At 40.6% G+C, this 18,520-nt stretch overlaps 1 protein-coding gene across 1 annotated transcript in view; it reads left to right on the forward strand.

Annotated features, from left to right (window-relative positions):
• The window catches only part of GLDC (glycine decarboxylase), an 84,990-nt gene that overhangs the window by 37,633 nt on the left and 28,837 nt on the right, over positions 1-18,520 (forward strand). The window contains exons 8-13 of the mRNA XM_068235408.1: positions 136-232; positions 1,095-1,200; positions 2,491-2,630; positions 7,472-7,552; positions 16,027-16,124; positions 16,200-16,326. Coding sequence (XP_068091509.1) covers positions 136-232; positions 1,095-1,200; positions 2,491-2,630; positions 7,472-7,552; positions 16,027-16,124; positions 16,200-16,326 — 649 coding nt within the window. The remainder of the gene's footprint in view (positions 1-135; positions 233-1,094; positions 1,201-2,490; positions 2,631-7,471; positions 7,553-16,026; positions 16,125-16,199; positions 16,327-18,520) is intronic.

Raw genomic sequence — 18,520 nt, forward strand, 5'->3', positions numbered from 1 at the left:
AGTTGATAACTTCCAATGCATTACAGGTAAATAAAATGCTGTGCCTCAAACAATATGCCTTAACCTATGCTGAGGGTTAATAAGTAGTAACCTACTCCTGAGCTCTGCGTGATTTTTCATTTATTCCTATTTTAGAGATGCTGCTGGAAAGGAAGTTTATCGTCTTGCACTTCAAACCAGAGAGCAGCACATTAGAAGGGACAAGGCCACAAGCAACATCTGCACAGCACAGGTAATCTCTGCTCTTGGGAGTCGGTGCCTTTACCAAATGGCACACTGACATTCTAATTTTATGCTGTAGAAAAGGCAGTAGCAATGCTGAGGCACCACACACTACACCTTAGCAATTAAATGATATTTCACATATGTGTCTTAGCAAGGAGATTCTGTAATTGTTAAGAAGCTGTAAAAGCAAACCTGAAGCGGAAAAAAGTATGATTCATTGTATGTGTAGTGTGGATAGTGAGTAGCAAAGAAGTCTAATGTTTTTATTTTCAGTTATATAGCTTTTTTTTTCTTCTTTTCTTCTGTTATTTTAAAGTATAAAACAGAGCAGAGCTAACTTTGACAGAACAGAGCAAAGTAACATTGAACTTTCCTGCAGTAAAACCGTAACACAACCGGTCCCTGACTGGTTTTTGGCTGTTAAAGTGCTTCAGAAAAAAAGGACCGTAGTTGGGTCGAATAGCTCAGAGAAGCTCTTTTGCATAGATAACTGAAGTTTCTTAACTCTTCTTGTACTGGAAACCATATGAGACTTTTTTTTTTTCTGCTAATGTTCTATTTCTTAGCTGTACTACACATGCAATTAGTTATATCATAAGTTTATTTGCTTCCTATTTGCTTTAATCTCTGGATATATTGGAGAATATTGTATTAGTAACTGGCTGAATGTTTGAGATTTTATTATTATTATTATTATTATTATTATTATTATTAGAGATACAGATCTGCTTGAAGGAGGTGGTTGCACAATGTCAAATAAAATATTCCAGGCAAGAGTGCAGAGGCAGGTTCAGCTGCTAAGCTGTAAGAGGAGAGTAATCCGATTCTGGAAGACTAATTGGTGAAATTGTTCTTGTTTGTCTTTGCAGGCCTTGCTGGCAAACATGGCTGCTATGTTCGGTATCTATCATGGTCCAAATGGCTTAAAGCACATTGCTCGGAGAGTCCACAATGCCACCCTGATACTTGCAGAAGGTCTGTTACCTCATGTTCCATTGGTGGTAATTTCCAGTAAAGTCAGCTAAGAAATGTGAATAACATAAGCTGAAATTGTAGGGCCAGTTATGTCTCCTTATTTGAATTAGTGATAATAAAGACACGTGTATGCTCTTTATACTGTTGACATATATGCAAAATCAGAAACCTCATAAAATTATAAGGGAATTGAATTCAAGTCCAATAATTCTTTAGATTGAGAAATTACTAGAAGCTGACATATAATAGTTTCTCTATAGCAAGTATAGACTGTATTTCCTTATACTGGTCTACTTTTTCTATGTATGAGCTTTCTTTAAAGTGGAACTGGTGGCATAAATACAGTTATGGCCTGTCTTCTAATTTCTTTCTTGCCCGTATAATTATTGTACTAGTCTTTGAGCCAAAGTAATATCTATAAATGTATTTTTAAAAAAACACAACTTTTACTACAGTTGGGGTAGCAGCAGCCATTTGCATTTTTCTTGAAAATCAACTTGAGGGTCAAAGGTAGCTGAGCATTTGAATGAAAAAGGCCTCTATTAGCAGTTGACACAATCGATTAAACTATAAAGGTGCCCATACATCACTCAATATTGCGGCCCAATTGACAGTTGAGTAATGTGGTAACCATGATTTGGTGATGACGGGCACTGGAGGAGGCTTGGAATTGTGTTGGTGGAGAGGTAAGACTTCTTAAAATACAGAGCATGGGGTGACACTTTACGCTTGTGGGTGGCCTTGCAGGCAGCGGAATGAGGACAACTTCCAAGAAATGTAATGTTGAAATCTATTTGAAATCATAGGGCAGCATGTGGACAGGCCACAGCTCGCTCTCTGATCAGATCTTATGGTTGATCTAGCCATTTGTGATCCCATTTATTTATAATGAATGGAATCCTAGCACAATTGTGCACAAATGCATGCAACCATGCTTTTTGATTTTGCGGTGAATCGCAATGCATGAATAACGGTGTTAGGCAGTGCAATCTATGCACGTCTGATGTCTGTGCAGATTGTGTACACTGCGCCTTGCTGAAAAAGTGATCAGCAATCTGCAGGTGGAAAGGAGGCCTATGTAGAGTGGGGGGAGGGATATGTGTAAATAATTACTGGCACCCTTCTGATTAGCAAAATAAGGCCTGGGGAAAGTGAAAGCAACAAAATACGTTCTGTACAGTGTTGGCAAATCTATTGCAACACAAGAGAGTTTTTGACCCTAGTTCCGCTTTAAGGACACATTTACATTTTTCAATTTGTACCAATTAATTCTCCAACTATTTTGTCCAGGACTGAAAAGAGCTGGCCATCAGTTACACCATGAGCTATTTTTTGACACACTGAAGATACACTGTGGATGTCCACTTAAAGAGGTTTTGGATCGTGCTGCACAACGTCAGATAAATCTTCGTGTTTATAGTGATGGATCAGTAAGTAATTCACTCTACTTGTGCAGAAGAATAATTTATTTTCTTGTTGACCTATGTAAATTGACTCATTGAATTAGAATTGCCTCTACCCTTCTGACTGAGCAGTATCTGCATGCATTTTTTTTCGCTCTTTTCACGGCATGGACAACAATGCTAAGCTGGGTGCTTCAATGTGTAATTATGCAGTCTGGAACCCTTAAGGCTGTCAGACTGTGCTTGCATGTTCAGCCACCATTTATCAGGTCTTGTCTTGTAGAGCCTCTATGGCTACCTTTCTTCCAGGCCAGCATATTTGTCATTGCTGCTAAATATATGGACATTCGGTGTGAAGAAAGGGATCAGGTCTGCATATAAATACTAATAATAATAATATTCATCCTTAGACTTCAGCAACGGGCACTTGTTTGGCTCAGGTCTGCATGTGTGTTTTTCCTCTGGAACACCATGGTTCTGGTTTATTTGGATTCATAGAAAGTAACTGTTATCCAAAAATGTTCTAGGATTTCCAGCAGATTAACTCTTGCTGTTCTAGCCAACATCTTTTACCGCCTGGAAATCCTAGAACATTTTTGGATAACAGTTACTTTCTATGAATCCATATAAACCAGAACCATGGTGTTCCAGAGGAAAAACACACATGCAGACCTGAGCCAAACAAGTGCCCGTTGCTGAAGTCTAAGGATGAATATTATTATTAGTATTTATATAGCGCCGACATATTACGCAGCGCTGTATAGTGTGTATATATATATATATTGTCTTGTCACTAACTGTCCCTCAAAGGAGCTCACAATCTAATCCCTACCATTGCCATATATCTATATTATGTAGTGTAAGTACTGTAGTCTAGGGCCAATTTTTTTAGGGGGAGCCAATTAACTTATCCGTATGTTTTTGGAATGTGGGAGGAAACCTGAGTGCCCGGAGGAAACCCACACAGACACGGGGAGAACATACAAACTCTTTGCAGATAGTGCCCTGCCTGGGATTCGAACCAGGGACCCAGCGCTGCAAGGCGAGAGAGCTAACCACTACGCCACCGTGCTGCCCATGAATAGGATGAATGCCAATTCATTGAAGAACAGGTAGTCCCTGACTTACAAACGCCCAACTTACAAACGACCCGCCAACACGAACGGCATGAAAATGGGAACAAATGGGAAAATTCTTTTTCAAAACCTTGTAGTTTTTGAGGAAATTGATTTTAAAAAAATTTTTTTTTTTTTTTTTTTTTTGTAACTTGGTAAAATGACATTTTGCTACGGTAAACTATACACTGTATTCTGAGTTTTGCATATAAATTTTATAGGAAACCTGTGATAACTGCTCCGGGACCCACTAGAAGTTTGTGTGGATTACATAAAGTTTATGTAAATTTTTAAATCGTAATTACATGTAACTGCAATTTTTTTGCATGAAATTTTGCACAAGCGAAGTTGCCACATTACGATCACCACTAGGATGATTCACAAAGGGGGGCAGAGGCAGTACAGAGGGGCACAGTAGAGGCAGCGATGGCACAGAGGGGGACAATGAAGGAAAAGGGAAACCTAGTTGACATAGGGGGTCACTGGGGGCACAGGGGAGGTACAGGGGACAGAGCTGACAGTGTTCCATCTTAAGAACTGATTCCGGTTGAAAACGAATCTTCAGTCCCTATCTAGTTCATTAACCGGGATTACCTGTATATGTTAAGAGCGTTAGACTCAGGCCACTGTCTTGTTTTATCACTTTGTTCTTCATGTACTATTATGATGATGTTGTGTTTTTTTTTTTTTTTCCCCATCGCTTTTTATACTCCATATTTTTAGGAATAGACTTGGTACTGCACTCATTCAAGGATCTTGTCCACAATGCAGTCAAATATCTGGCTTGTATTGTGGGACATGGTAAATCAATAATGGTTCCTTTATCAATCCAAGGAACTTCAACTGCTCGTTAGTGAATTAAGCCAGTGCGGGCCATTAAACCTGGTGCACAATGTCATTAACTGGTAGCAAAACAAAATACAAAGGGGGCAGTACTGAAATGGCAATGTTACAGAGCAACTGTATTTGAGCAGGGCAAGTAAAGGTTGCTTCAATACAGTTGCTCTTTAACATACTGTAGCCATTTGAGTAAATGTCTGTTTCTGTTTTGTGGGGCATGGTGCTTGATAATGATATGCAGAGAGGAGATGTCCTTAGGGTCGCAATGGTTTACCTTGCTTGAATTTCATAAAAATATTTTTCTGCATGAGAGGAGGATTCACATATGTGGGATGCTGTTGTAAATTTTCCCAGCATGCTGATTGTGCAGATACCTCTAATTGTTTGAGTCATAATGACCTGGTGAAAGGCCCTTTATTCTTGTTCTCTGGTTTGGAATGGCTGCTCTGAGCTTTGTGGGGGATTGACCCTTGAGGCTTGCCAAGTACCTGATCTTTAAATCCTTTTGGAGTCTCATCTCTTTCCAATTTAGATGCTTGTTCTCATTAAGGTGCCTGATAGATGTATATTTGGTGCTAAGCCGATTCTGGTTATTACCTCATTGTTGAGGACCTTAAGTATGGTGAGGAATTTCCTTTCCTGATGGTAAGAAAAACTATACTTTTTGGGGCCAGGGCATGAATGCTGTAGGAATGTTATCTAATGAATAAGGCTTGTCTGATGACCTCTTGTGGATTGTTTAGGTTATTGTGCCTGTGTATTGGTATAGAGTATGTGTATAGAGTCAGAGAAATGAAGCTTGGTCATCACCTCTGCTGACTTTTCAATTGTTGGCCAGTGGATTGTAATGACCCGTTTCCCTGGGAAGAGACATTAAGATGGTTTCCTTTGTCTCATCTCTTTTTCTTGTTGAAGGTGTTTGACTGATGTTTCTCTGTAGTTCTGGAATGCTATTGCTGTCGTTTTGGCTTTTGTAAGCTAGTAGGATCTGCATCTTAGTTTGTGGTGGGCCAGTATTTTCCTTTGCTATGCAGATTTCCTTTTGGAGATTACACTTGGCGATTAAGACTTCTGTCTGTTTCTTTTGGCCACCTTTTCCTGGCATTGTAACTTTTTGTTTTTGCAATGCCTGTCTGAGCCAAGAGCCTGTACCCACTGGATGTGTTTAAATTTTGCTGATTGCAAAGTGTTTTTCATTATAATCTTAATTGAGGTATTCTACTCCCACTAGTGTGAGTGCAAATGTACACCATACATGATTTTGGTGCAATTGTGTTTTTCCTATTCACTACAGTTTAATACATCACAAATCCCATAGCAAATGCATAGAAACATTTTTGTAACGTGTTTTGTAATTTGTAGTGCAAACAAGGCGATAAGTGATTTCTTGTTGTAGTAATTCAGTTGTAGCGCTTTTCCCCTAAAATACAACTGTTTTGTTCTGCTAAATATGTGATCTAGGTCGTTTTTTTTTTTTTTTTTTTTTGTTTTTTTTTCTATCACTGCTTCAAATCATCTTGCGTTGTTATAACTCTTAAAGTACTGTACATTTAGATACTTCCTGTATTTGGCAGGGTATCTGTTTTGCCTTACAGGAAAGGTTTTTAAACCCTCTAACTTCGCTCACCACCGTAGTGGGTGAAAGGAATTGCAGCAAAACATGAAGAAATATTCAATAATAATATTTATTGAGCTACAATCCTGTTACAATGTAACTGATTCTGTAAGCCTAGATAATTATATTTGAGTAATTAGTGAGCATCAAAATTTCTTACCAAGTATTGCAGCATCACGAAGAGAAGATCGTGGGACCTCAGCGACCTCGGAGGGGAAATACCTGGCGATGGCATGTCTGCTTGTCCTTCAAGAGTCTCAACTCAAAAGTATTTTCCCTCCTTTATATAGACAGAATTCAATACCTGCACAGGCGTAGAACGTGTTTTGAGCAGATGAGGGTGCATGATCACCATGTGCTTGTATCAGTGCGCCTGTGCAGACAAGGCACATGACTGCGTGATCACAACGTGCTTTAGAAGCGTGTCAGAACACGTCTGACTATTGTTGCTTATGTGAGAACTTCGCACAACAGTTCATATTTTGACTAGTGTTGGAGATGGCAACATTCTCATGGTCAGTTGGCCATGAGAATGAAAAAACAGGTTTACTAAAATAACCACTAGTGCTGTGACTAGCAGCATTTCATGGTCAATCTTCCATGAGAATGCTATGGTTAGCAACATCTCATAGCCAGTTTTCGATGGGAATGAACAAATGTGTTATTTTGAATTATAACAGGCAGTGGAAGCTAACATATATATTGTGGACATCAATCAATCAATCAGACATTCATGTCACTTTTGTATCTCAGTATCCTCATTTCCATGTTATCTGGTATAATTTAAAGTCCAATTGTTTTGGTGAGAATGGTGGCTTTTTCCATGTAATGACAATCTTTGTCAAAAGTCTTCAAATTGCACTGCTAATGTAACTACTACTTGACCTTGGTAACTATTTTGAGTTTAGTTAGGCTACAGGGAATTGAGTCAAACACTCCAGTAGACATGTTGACTTCTCTGATGTGTCAACAGTGCAAGAGATCAAAACCGTTGAAAGGAACTCCAATGTACAAACAATGAAATTTACTTTGGAGGGGAGCTTTTGTTTGAAAAAGTGTTTGCGTTTTGGTACATTTGAAACACTGTACACCTGTTCCTTAGTCAGTGACTTCCAGCATAGGTTTAGCTCTATTGCCTTGGCCTTTGGACTGTATAGATGTTATACAGTTTTGTAAAAATACAATTATTTCCATGAGGGCCTAGTCATGGCACTGACATGTTTTCTTTTGCAATTTTCACTAATGTGCATGAGTTGCTTTGTATTGTCTGCCTTATAACTTTTTCCTTCTTTTACCAGCTTGGAGTGTCCGTTGACGAAACTGTAAAGGAGAAAGATCTGGATGATCTATTGTGGGTTTTTGGCTGTGAATCATCAGCAGTAAGTAAACACAAAACCAGTCCAAGTGTAATCTGTTTTTTTTTCTGTTAAGTTTTTTTTTTTTTTTTTGTCCTTTTTTTTTATTTTTTTTTTTATTTTTTTATTTTATTCTGTGATCAAATTTCTAGATACAATAGAACCTTGGTTTGCGAGCATAATTCGTTCCTGTAACATCAATATCAAAGCAAATTTCCCCATACAAATTAATGGAAACTAAGTTGATTCGTTCCACAATCCAAAAACCATTATAGTAAAATAGTATAAAATAAAAATGTAAAGACTTTCACTATAATTAACAGAATCATTGCCATCTGTTGGCTCGCCCTAACTTTTTTTTGTGTGGCTATAACAAGGATTTTATCCAATGACAGTTACTTTTGAGGATTTCTTGGAAATGTGACTTTGCACAGTCTCTACACTCAGATTAAGTACAATCCTACAGCACCAAAAGGAGAAGAACTATCGGCTCAGTTATGATTGTGTGTGTGTGTGTTTGTGTGTGTATAGATGGTTTTTTTCTCTAACCGTCATCCGGGACAACAGGAGATCCGGTCCCTCCTCCGGATCTGGGGAAACGATCAATCAAGAAAGCATTAAAAGCCCCCGCCCACCCTCATTTCTCAGTTCATCTGTGTTTCCCTCCAGGAAACACCTTCAAGAAAGCAGCTCCCATTTGTTGTTTTATTACCTTACCGGAGGGTGAGGTGTTTTTCCGAGGGACAGGCCCTGTTTGTTTTCCGGAGGGGATTCCTGAGGGGCCTGTCTTCTTTAGGGGAGAAACGCACTTTAGTTGGAGAGAACAGCGCTTTTTCCTCCCTCCTACCTTTAGACTCTGGCCCATGGAGGATAGCTCTAGCGTCTATCACCGCCGCAGCAGTTCCGGGTCTCTGACGTCAGCCGCAAGAGGAGGGACAGGCGCGCTGACGTCGTCCGTAGCGCGACGGAAAGGGGAGGATAAAGCGGAGGACCAGAAAGGAGGAAGGGATTCCTGGCGTCCTCCGCGCGCACAGACCAGCATGGAAGGCCAAGCAGCTGCAAAGCCTTCTGGACAGACCCAGCCCCAGGCAGCGGCTTCTGGTGGGGTGAGTCCTCCGTTCTGGAGGAAGTATTTTTTGTTTATGTGGTCTGAGTGAAGGGCTCTAACACTGCCTCTTATGTACTTATGTTATAGGCAAAGACTGAGCCCAAAACTCCGGCTACAGCCCCTGAAAAGAAATATAAAAGATGTGGTTTTTGTAGCATTAAGATTCCACTAGAAGCTCCTAAAAATGCCTGTCAAGCTTGTATAGATGTTTTAGTAGCTTCAGAAACTTCTAATATTTTAAAGGGGGTCATGGAGGGTAACAGTAAATTCGGGCGCCTGAGGCTAGTGGACAAATCGGGCGCCGCCATTCACTCCTATAATAAATATCGTTTAATGGGCGCCCGATAGGAAAAAAGGGCGCCGGAGAAAAATAACGTTTTAAAAGCGGCGCCCGGAGACTTAATGTTTTATTACTGCTTCTCATGATTACACATTATTTAATGATTTATACATTTTTAAATATTATTTTTAAACGAAAAACAGTACAATATTTTTTTCCAAACATTATTTTTAAACGAAAAACAGTACATTTTTTTTTTTACATTATTTTTAAACGAAAAAACCAACAGGGGGGGGTCTTAGGTTTAGGCACCAACAGGGGGGTCTTAGGTTTAGGCACCAACAGGGGGGTCTTAGGTTTAGGCACCAACAGGGGGGTCTTAGGTTTAGGCACCAACAGGGGGGTCTTAGGTTTAGGCACCAAAAGGGGGGTCTTAGGTTTAGGCACCAACAGGGGGGTCTTAGGTTTAGGCACCAACAGGGGGGTCTTAGGTTTAGGCACCAACAGGGGGGTCTTAGGTTTAGGCACCAACAGGGGGGTCTTAGGTTTAGGCACCAACAGGGGGGTCTTAGGTTTAGGCACTAACAGGGGGGTCTAGGGGTTAGGGGTAGGTACAGGGAGGGTTACTTAGGCACCAACAGGGGGGGGGTCTTAAGTTTAGGCATCAACAGGGGGGTCTAGGGGTTAGGGGTAGGTACAGGGAGGGTTACTTAGTAATTTTTTTTTTTAAAACGTTATTATACGTTCACTATTTAAACGAAAGATTAACGTTTTTACAATTGCCGATTTAATGCACATTATTTAATGATTTATAATTTTATAAAACATTAATTTTAAACGAAATACAGTACAATACATTTTTAAACGTTATCCATGCTTATCGTTAAAAACCCGGCACCCTTTTTTCCCAGCGCCCCTTTTTAACGTACGCGTCATGGAGTCTGTAAATATTAGGATGCAGGAGACTTTAGAGAAATTTAAAGAATCTTTTGTTCCTCCAGCCTCTGAACCTTTACCTGGTTCTTCCTCGGCTTCTCTCCCAGGCCCTTCAGGGGGGTTTTCTCAGCAGTCTTCCATCTCTGATATTTTAGGAGCTGAGGAGGAGGAAGAAATTGAAGAGGGAGAGGAGGAGGGGGAAGAGCAGTCTGAGGTTATATCTTTAGAGGAGGGTGAACATCCACAGTCTGAGGATTCAGAGTCGGAACATTTACTCAGAACTCCGAGATTTTTGTTTTCACCGGATGAATCTTCTGAGTTACTTAAAGCGGTTTATGCTACTGAACAGATTAAAGAGACAGTTAATGAAATAACTCCGCAAGATCGGGTTTATTCAGGATTAGCTAGGCCCTCGGGGAGGGTGTTTCCTATTCATAAATCATTACAGGAAATCATTTCTTCGCAATGGGAAAATCAAGAGAAACGGTTGTTTATTCCTAAATCTTCGAAAAGGAAATACCCTTTCTCTCAATCAGACATTGATAAATGGATCAAATGTCCCAAATTGGATGCTGCGTTAGCAAAATATTCAAAAGATTCAGATTTGTCATTTGAGGATGCAGGGACCCTAAAGGACCCAATGGATAAAAGAGTGGAGGGTCTTCTTAAAAAGGCTTGGGAGTCAGCAGCTTTTGGTTTCCTTCCTGGGATTTCAGCCACATGTATATCTCGCAATCTGAGAATTTGGATGGATAATTTCATTTCTCAGATTGAAAAAGGGGCTCCGCCAAAAGATTATGCGGCCTCTTTGCCAGTTGTTCTCAGAGCGGTTGCCTTTTTGGCAGACGCAATTACAGAGATGGTTCGTGTCACAGCTCGCACTACTGCGCTTATTAACTCCGCCAGAAGAGCGATATGGCTGAAAACCTGGGAGGGGGACTTGACTTCGAAGAATAGATTATGCTCTATTCCCTTTGAGGGTAATCTTCTTCTTTTTGGAGCAGAATTAGATAATGTTTTGTCTCGTTCTGCGGAGAGGGGGAAGCAATTCCCTAATAAAAAGGTCTTTAAGGGTAAAAGACCCTTTGTAGCCAAGAAAACAGCCAGTGATTCAGGTTCATGGCCTAATAAAAATCGGACTGTGCAGCGAAAGTGGTCCTTTCCTAAAGGTAAAGGGAAAGGAACCTTCACGCTCGGAAATTCCAACCCTACAAAACAGAACAAATGACGTTCTACCAGTGGGGGGCAGATTAAGTTTTTTTCTGACAGAATGGGAAAAATTAACTCCCGATCCTTTTTGTTTTTCAAATTATCAAACTGGGTTACCGTCTTCAACTTTCAGTTCCTCCCCCCCCCCCCCCCCCCCACAGGAGATTTGTGAACCAGATTCCAAGGGACCCAGAGAAAGCCCTGGGTCTGGAATCGGAAATTCAGAGATTTTTGGACAAAATAGTAATAATTCAGGTTCCTCAGATAGGGGTTCCAGGGTTATTATTCACACTTTTTTTAGTAAAAAAAAGCAAATGGAGATTTTTGTTTCATTTTGAATCTAAAATCCCTCAATCCTTTCTTAGTTTACAAAAAATTCAGGATGGAGAGCATTTATTCGGTGAGGGCTCTCCTTCAGGGCAAAGAGTTTTTTATCTCGATAGATCTTCAGGACGCATACCTGCACATACCGATTTTTTTCAGGTCATCAAAAATATTTAAGGTTTGCGATCCGAGACCAGTTCCGGATTCGCCATTTTCAGTTTTAAGCTCTACCTTTCGGCATTGCATCAGCTCCTCGAATTTTCACAAAGGTACTTGCCGAGGTGATGAAGGAGCTAAGACTACAAGGGATTTCAATTGTCCCTTATTTTGGATGATCTTCTAGTGTTTGCACAGACAGAAGACTTAATTCTGGCACACAGGGAGATCGTTCTATCGACCCTGACGCGGGTAGGTTGGAAATTAAACTATGCCAAATCAGCTTTGATCCCTGTTCAAAGAATTACCTTTTTAGGATACCAGATACTCCAGGTTACAGAAAATCGTTCTGCCTCAGGAGAAAATTCTGAAAATCCAGTCACAGGTGAAACAGATGTTAGGGTTGGAGGAGTGCCCACTGCGTCTAATTATGAGACTTCTGGGTCTTTTCACAGCCGCGATTCCGGCTGTTATATGGGCTCTGTCTCACGGCAGACTGTTACAAAATGTTCTGTTGACAAATTGGGACAAGTCCCAGGATTCTCTGGATCTTCGAATTTCCATTCCAGACCTAGTGAAGATCAGTCTAAAATGGTGGCTAGAGCAGGAAAATTTACAGATGGGGAGATGGTGGAGACAATCGAACCCAATAAAAATTTTCACAGATGCAAGTTCATGGGGCTGGTGTGCAACAGCTCGGGGGCAACATGCACAAGGTTCCTGGCCCCAGACCATAAAAGTAAAATCGTCCAATTTCAGAGAACTGAGGGCGGTTTGGGAAGCACTTCTAGCATTTCAACAAATGATAGAGGGAAAACCTGTTAATTTTTTCCGACAATATTACGACGGTTGCTTATTTGGCAAAACAGGGAGGAATAAGGTCCAGGGATCTAATGTTCCTATCCTCAGAAATCTTCAGTTGGGTAGAACACAGAATTCTATCTTTATCTGCAATTCATATAAAGGGAGTCTTGAATCTGGAAGCAGACCTTTTGAGTCGTCAGCAGATAAGCCAGTCAGAATGGAGTCTCCATCCGGAGGTTTTTCGTTCGATTTCAGAGATATTCGGCACGCCAGAAATAGATCTCTTTGCAACTCCACAAAATGCAAAGGTGGATCGATTTTTCTCCCTGCACAGGAGCCCAGGATCTCTGGGATTGGACGCACTCAGTCTCCCATGGCAATACAACCTATGTTATGCCTTCCCTCCACTAGCTCTAATACCTCAGGTTCTGATAAAGCTACAAAAAGAAAAGGTGAGATTGATCTTAATAGCCCCCAGGTGGCCAAAAAGACCCTGGTATGCAACTCTGTTGAGGTTATCGGAGAGAGATCCGTTTCCTCTCCCAGATCGACAGGACCTGTTGAGGCAGGGCCCTCTAAGTCATCCCAAGCCCCAGTTATTCAAACTGGCAGCTTGGATCCTGAAAGGGTGACTCTAAGAAATAAGGGTGTTTCAGAGAAGGTTATTGAAATTCTCATGAAGTGTAGGAAGCCAGTAACTCAGAAAATTTATCGGAAAGTCTGGAAGGTTTTTTTTTTATCATGGTGTAGTTCTAGGAACAAAGAGTGTAATCTGACTACTTCAGTCTTAGATTTCCTACATGATGGTTTCGAGATGAAACTGGCACCTAGTACTCTTAAAGTTCAATGCTCAGCACTGTCTATCTTATTAGACAGGCATCTAGCTCAGGAGGAACGAGTGAAGAATTTTTTCAGGGCTATTCAAAGATCGACTCCGGTTAGGCAAAAGATTTTTCCTCAATGGGATTTATCCTTGGTACTCAATTGTCTCATGAGGCCCCCTTTTGAGCCTATTGATGAAATTGACATTAAGCTCCTTTCCTTCAAACTAGCGTTTCTGATAGCTATAACATCAGCCAGAAGATTGGGGGACCTACAAGCATTGTCAATTAAAGATCCTTTTTTGGTTATATGTCCAGATAGTGTTCGGTTAAGACTAGACCCAGCTTATATTCCGAAAGTTTCTTCGGAATTTCATCGCTCTCAGGAGATTATTTTGCCCTCTTTTTGTGATAGACCTTCGAATGACAAGGAAAAGGAGTTTCATTGTTTGGATGCGAGACGCACGCTTTTAACATATCTGACTAGAACCAGAGAGTTTCGAAAATCGAATAATCTATACTATATACAGGTAAAAATAGAGGGCAACAGGCATCAAAACAAACTATAGCTAGATGGATTAGGCAGACTATAATCTTAGCCTATCAGGCTAGTAACTGTCCAGTACCTACCAATATTAAAGCCCATTCCACACGTTCCTTGTCCACATCCTGGGCTGAGAGAGCAGGTGCAACTATACAGCAGATCTGTCAAGCGGCAACCTGGTCGACGGCATCCACATTTATCAGACATTAGAGTGGATGTGTTATCACAGCAAGATCAGTCGTTTGGCAGAAAGGTGCTTCAAGCAGTTGTCCCTCCCTAGGTGAGACTTTGTCTTCTAAAGGTGGCCACTAATGATCCAATCTGTTTCATCCAATCTTACCATTTCTATGTAATATAAGGTAACTGCCTGAAGTATCCATTCAGTATATTCACTCAATTTACCCTTATACTACATAGATTTGGTAAGATTGGATGAAAAAGATTGGATCATTAGTGTCCACCATTAAAAGACTTCTTGTCTATCTCTCCTGTTGTCCCGGATGACGGTTAGAGAAATACTCCTATTAGACCTACCGGTAATGGAGTTTCTAAGCGTCTTCCGGGACAACGCTTATAACCCGGCCCTTGCTGGGGACACCTTTCTATTTTTTCTATATCAGTTAGATGGATCACTGTTGGGTGTCTATATTTTTCTGCTATCTTCATTTCTGGTGGTTTCTAGTAGGTTCTACTTGTAGATGCACTGAGGAATGAGGGTGGGCGGGGGCTTTTATTGCTTTCTTGATTGATCGTTTCCCCAGATCCGGAGGAGGGACCGGATCTCCTGTTGTCCCGGAAGACGCTTCGAAACTCCATTACCGGTAGGTCTAATAGGAGTATTTTTTTTTTGTTTTGTTTTTTTTTTTGCTTGTATATCAAGTCATAATTTCCCCCAAATGTTTGCTTGTATTGCAAAGCGCTCTTACACCAAGTTACTCTCAATCCAAGGTTTTTCTGTATTTCAAGCATATTAACAAGGGACACTGTACCTGTAATTTCACTGGTGTTTTTCCAGGCCTCTGCTTTGAAACACTGCATTTTTTTCCAGTGTGAAAGCTGCCTAGTGCTGTCAGCTGTTGCTCTGGTGTGAGTAAATAAGCAGCTTCATATTTTAAACCATGCAGGACAGTTTCTGGGCATTGTGAGGACTTGAAGAGGAGCCGTAACCAAGGATTGAACTTCATCCCAATCAGTAGCTGATGCCCCCTTTGCCATGAGAAATCTTTAATTTTTCGCAAACTGATCAACAGGGGGCTCTGTATGGCTGATATTGTGGTGAAACCCCTCCATTGTGTGATGTCAGCACCAAAGTCCCGACATCACGCTGTGGGAGCCTTTTTGCATTGTTGGAAATAACAGCTGTTTCCACCTGCCAAAAATGCATCATCTCTTTCCACGGACATCACCTGCCAGCAGTAAAAATGTCACCATGGGAAAAATGTCAGAATGTAAATCAGGGAGAGGAAAGCTTTTACAATGAGCAAACACTGACTAAATCCTTTCTAAATAATTATTGTAAAAAGCACTACTTCATTACATTATTTTCATTATTTTCACTGCAGTTCCTCTCATAATCACTACTACCTTCAAGCTTGTAAGACACTGCAATCTCAACCTAATATGTGTTATAACCTAAACTTCTACGTGTTAAATTGCGTGCATTGTGCATGTTTGCCAGCTGGGTACCAAGGGTGGGTCCAAAATGTTTTTGCTTAGGGCCCCATTTCATTTCAATCCATCTCTGCATCTAACTTTAACCCCATTGCGTACACTTGAAGCCAATTGCAGTATAGTGCAGTGTAGGTCAGTACCTCCTTACTCTTGGCACACCCTGTCTCGCCTCGCTGCTAATCTTATCAACTACCCTACTCTGTCATCTTTTCTCATTCCCACATGCCCCTCGCCTATATTGCAGCCTCATAGCATCATTTCACCTGGCCTTTGCTTACCCATCTAATGTAGTAATTTCCATTCTAACCCACATCCCCTGCCTAGTGCCTACTTACTAACAGAGAGAAATGCTGGATGATATCTCTGTTTTGGAACAGAATTGTCATGTAACCTGTCCAGAGCAAAGCCTTTCTCCAGGAGGGCTAGCACTGCAGCATAGACAAGTTTACTGCTATTTCTGCACATTCTGCAGTGTTGTGTCCATACATACTTCAATAACTGCAGGTTCAGTAGCAAACAGTGGCTTGAAATAGGCACAATAACATGGTCTTCCAGGGTTTTTACAGCACTATTTCTATTTACGTGCTCATTGACTCATTCTTCTCTGCACTTGTAAGTTTTGATTTTACTGCATTTTTTTTGTAGGAACTGGTTGCTGAAAATATGGCTGAAGAAAATAAAGGTATCCTAGCCACTGCATTCAAGAGGACTAGCAAGTTCCTTACGCATCCCGTGTTTAACAAGTTAGTGTTGGCATAGTAACATTTCCTTAAACTACAAGTAATGATGGCTTACTAATCCTGTTTTATTCCTACCAGTTACCATTCAGAAACCAACATTGTACGCTATATGAAAAGGTTGGAAAACAAGGATATTTCACTTGTGCATAGTATGATTCCTTTGGGCTCCTGCACCATGAAGCTGAATAGTTCCTCTGAACTTACAGTAAGTGAACTCCATCTTATCACTAATTAGGATAGCAACTAAAGTACCATTATTTTTGCAAACTTTAGTTAGAAATCAGACCTGTTCTCTCAGGAACACTCTAGGAGGCAAATCAACAGAAAAGTTTAATAACCAGTTTATTAGATCTAAAAAAAAAAAGCCTCTCCTAGACCATTTAGTATTCGGTTTAAAGAAAACCTATACTGAAAATTAAAAGTCAAAATAAACATATACAAGTCATACTTGCCTCCCGTGCAGTCTACTCCTCAATCTATTTTTCCTCACCTGCGTCCTGTTTGTCCACTGTGATCAATGGAATTCTCCGTCCTCCATTTTGAAAATGGCTATTACCCCATAACAGCTTCCTGGTCAGCACACTGTTAAACTGTAACATCGCCCACTTGAGCCATAGGGAAACATGGACACATCAGTTCTCCTCTCAGCTGTTACTGACAGCAACTGATATGTAACTGGCAGCAACTGATATATTTCAGTTCTGACAAAATGTTGTCAGAACTGGAAGGGATCACTGTAAGAAGAAAATGGTGAGCTTCTGAGAGGAACTGATGGCAAGGTAACTATGTAATGTTCATTTGAAGTTACCTCATGTGTTTATTTTAAATAATTTTACTCAGTACAGGTTCTCTTTAAGCATGGAATCTGCCTAACAAATCACAGAAGAACCAGACTAGTGAATCGAAAAAAAAAGTAAACATTAGCCAGTAGATGTGTAAATTTAATCTGCTGCTGGCTTACATTTGACTTACTAGCTTACTAGCTATATCCAGACAAGTGGAGATTTGCATGCTGGCAAATTTCACCATTCGCAAGGATGATTTTCTAAAATAGATCCTGTTATCGCTCGGGAGCCGATCAAACATGCCGGAACTTATCGGTTTCATCACATCGATCAGATAGGAAGTTGCATAGTGTGTATCCAGTACCAAGTATACCTGAACTGAGAGGGATATGGTGGCTTCCATATTTATTTCATTTTTAAACAATATCAGTTGTACTGCTGAGCGTTCTGGCTAGAGTGGTGTCTGACTCACACCCCTGAAATAAGCATATGGCTGACCCCGTCAGACTTCAAACCAGAACTTCTGATCCACATGCTCGTTAAGGGTATATGGCTAAGAGTATTCGAGGCAGAGGCTCAGCAAGATAGCCAGGCAATCTGCATTCTTTAAAAGGAAATAAATATGTTGGCCTCCATATCCCTCCCAGTTCATGTGTGCTTTAAACATGAAATTCATAGTGTAAAGTGAACCTCCAGACTAAAAATCTACTCAGCAGAACTGAAAAGGCTTGTTGTTTAACAGTTTCACAGCATCAGAACATTGTTTTTCTTATAGAAGTCTAATTTTTAGCTGCATTTTTAGCTAAGCTCCGCCCCATCAAAGAAAACTGCCCGGGCTTTTTTCCCCTGATGCTGTGAAAAACATGATGGGATTTCTGATGCTGTTCTTGTTGCATAGCAACTGGGAGGGGGTGATCAGGACACAGGACAGTTGGAACTGTCTCATGCTCCCTGTCACCTGCTTTCAACCAAAAAGATGGCTGCCCTCATGAAATCACAAACCTTTGCCTGTTCTTTTAAAACGGGGTGGGTAAGAGATTATATTACCTATGTATTTTAATTAACATAACTAATGTAACTTAATGACAGTATGTTTGTTTAGGCTGAAGTTCCTCTTTAAAGAGAATCTGTATTGTTAAAATCGCACAAAAGTAAACATACCAGTGCGTTAGGGGACATCTCCTATTACCCTCTGACACAATTTCGGCGCTCCTCGCCGCATTAAAAGTGGTTAAAAACAGTTTTTAAAAGTTTGTTTATAAACAAACAAAATGGCCACCAAAACAGGAAGTAGATTGATGTACAGTATGTCCACACATAGAAAATACATCCATACACAAGCAGGCTGTATACAGCCTTCCTTGTGAATCTCAAGAGATCATTTGTGTGTTTCTTTCCCCCTGTTCTCATGCACTGAAGTTTCAGGCTGCTTGTTTCTTCCTGCAAACAGCTTTGCCCTTGTCTGTAATTCTTCAGTATGTGAAAGCCCAGCCAGCTCAGAGGACGATTTATCCAGCTTGTAAAAGATAAGAGAGAAGCTGCTCTAATCCTAAATAACACACAGGCAGTGTGCATAGAGGGGCCTGGAAGGGGGAGTTCATAGCAGAACCACAA

This window comes from Hyperolius riggenbachi, chromosome 1 (assembly GCF_040937935.1).
Source record: "Hyperolius riggenbachi isolate aHypRig1 chromosome 1, aHypRig1.pri, whole genome shotgun sequence".
In the NCBI taxonomy this organism is placed as follows: Eukaryota; Metazoa; Chordata; class Amphibia; order Anura; family Hyperoliidae; genus Hyperolius; species Hyperolius riggenbachi.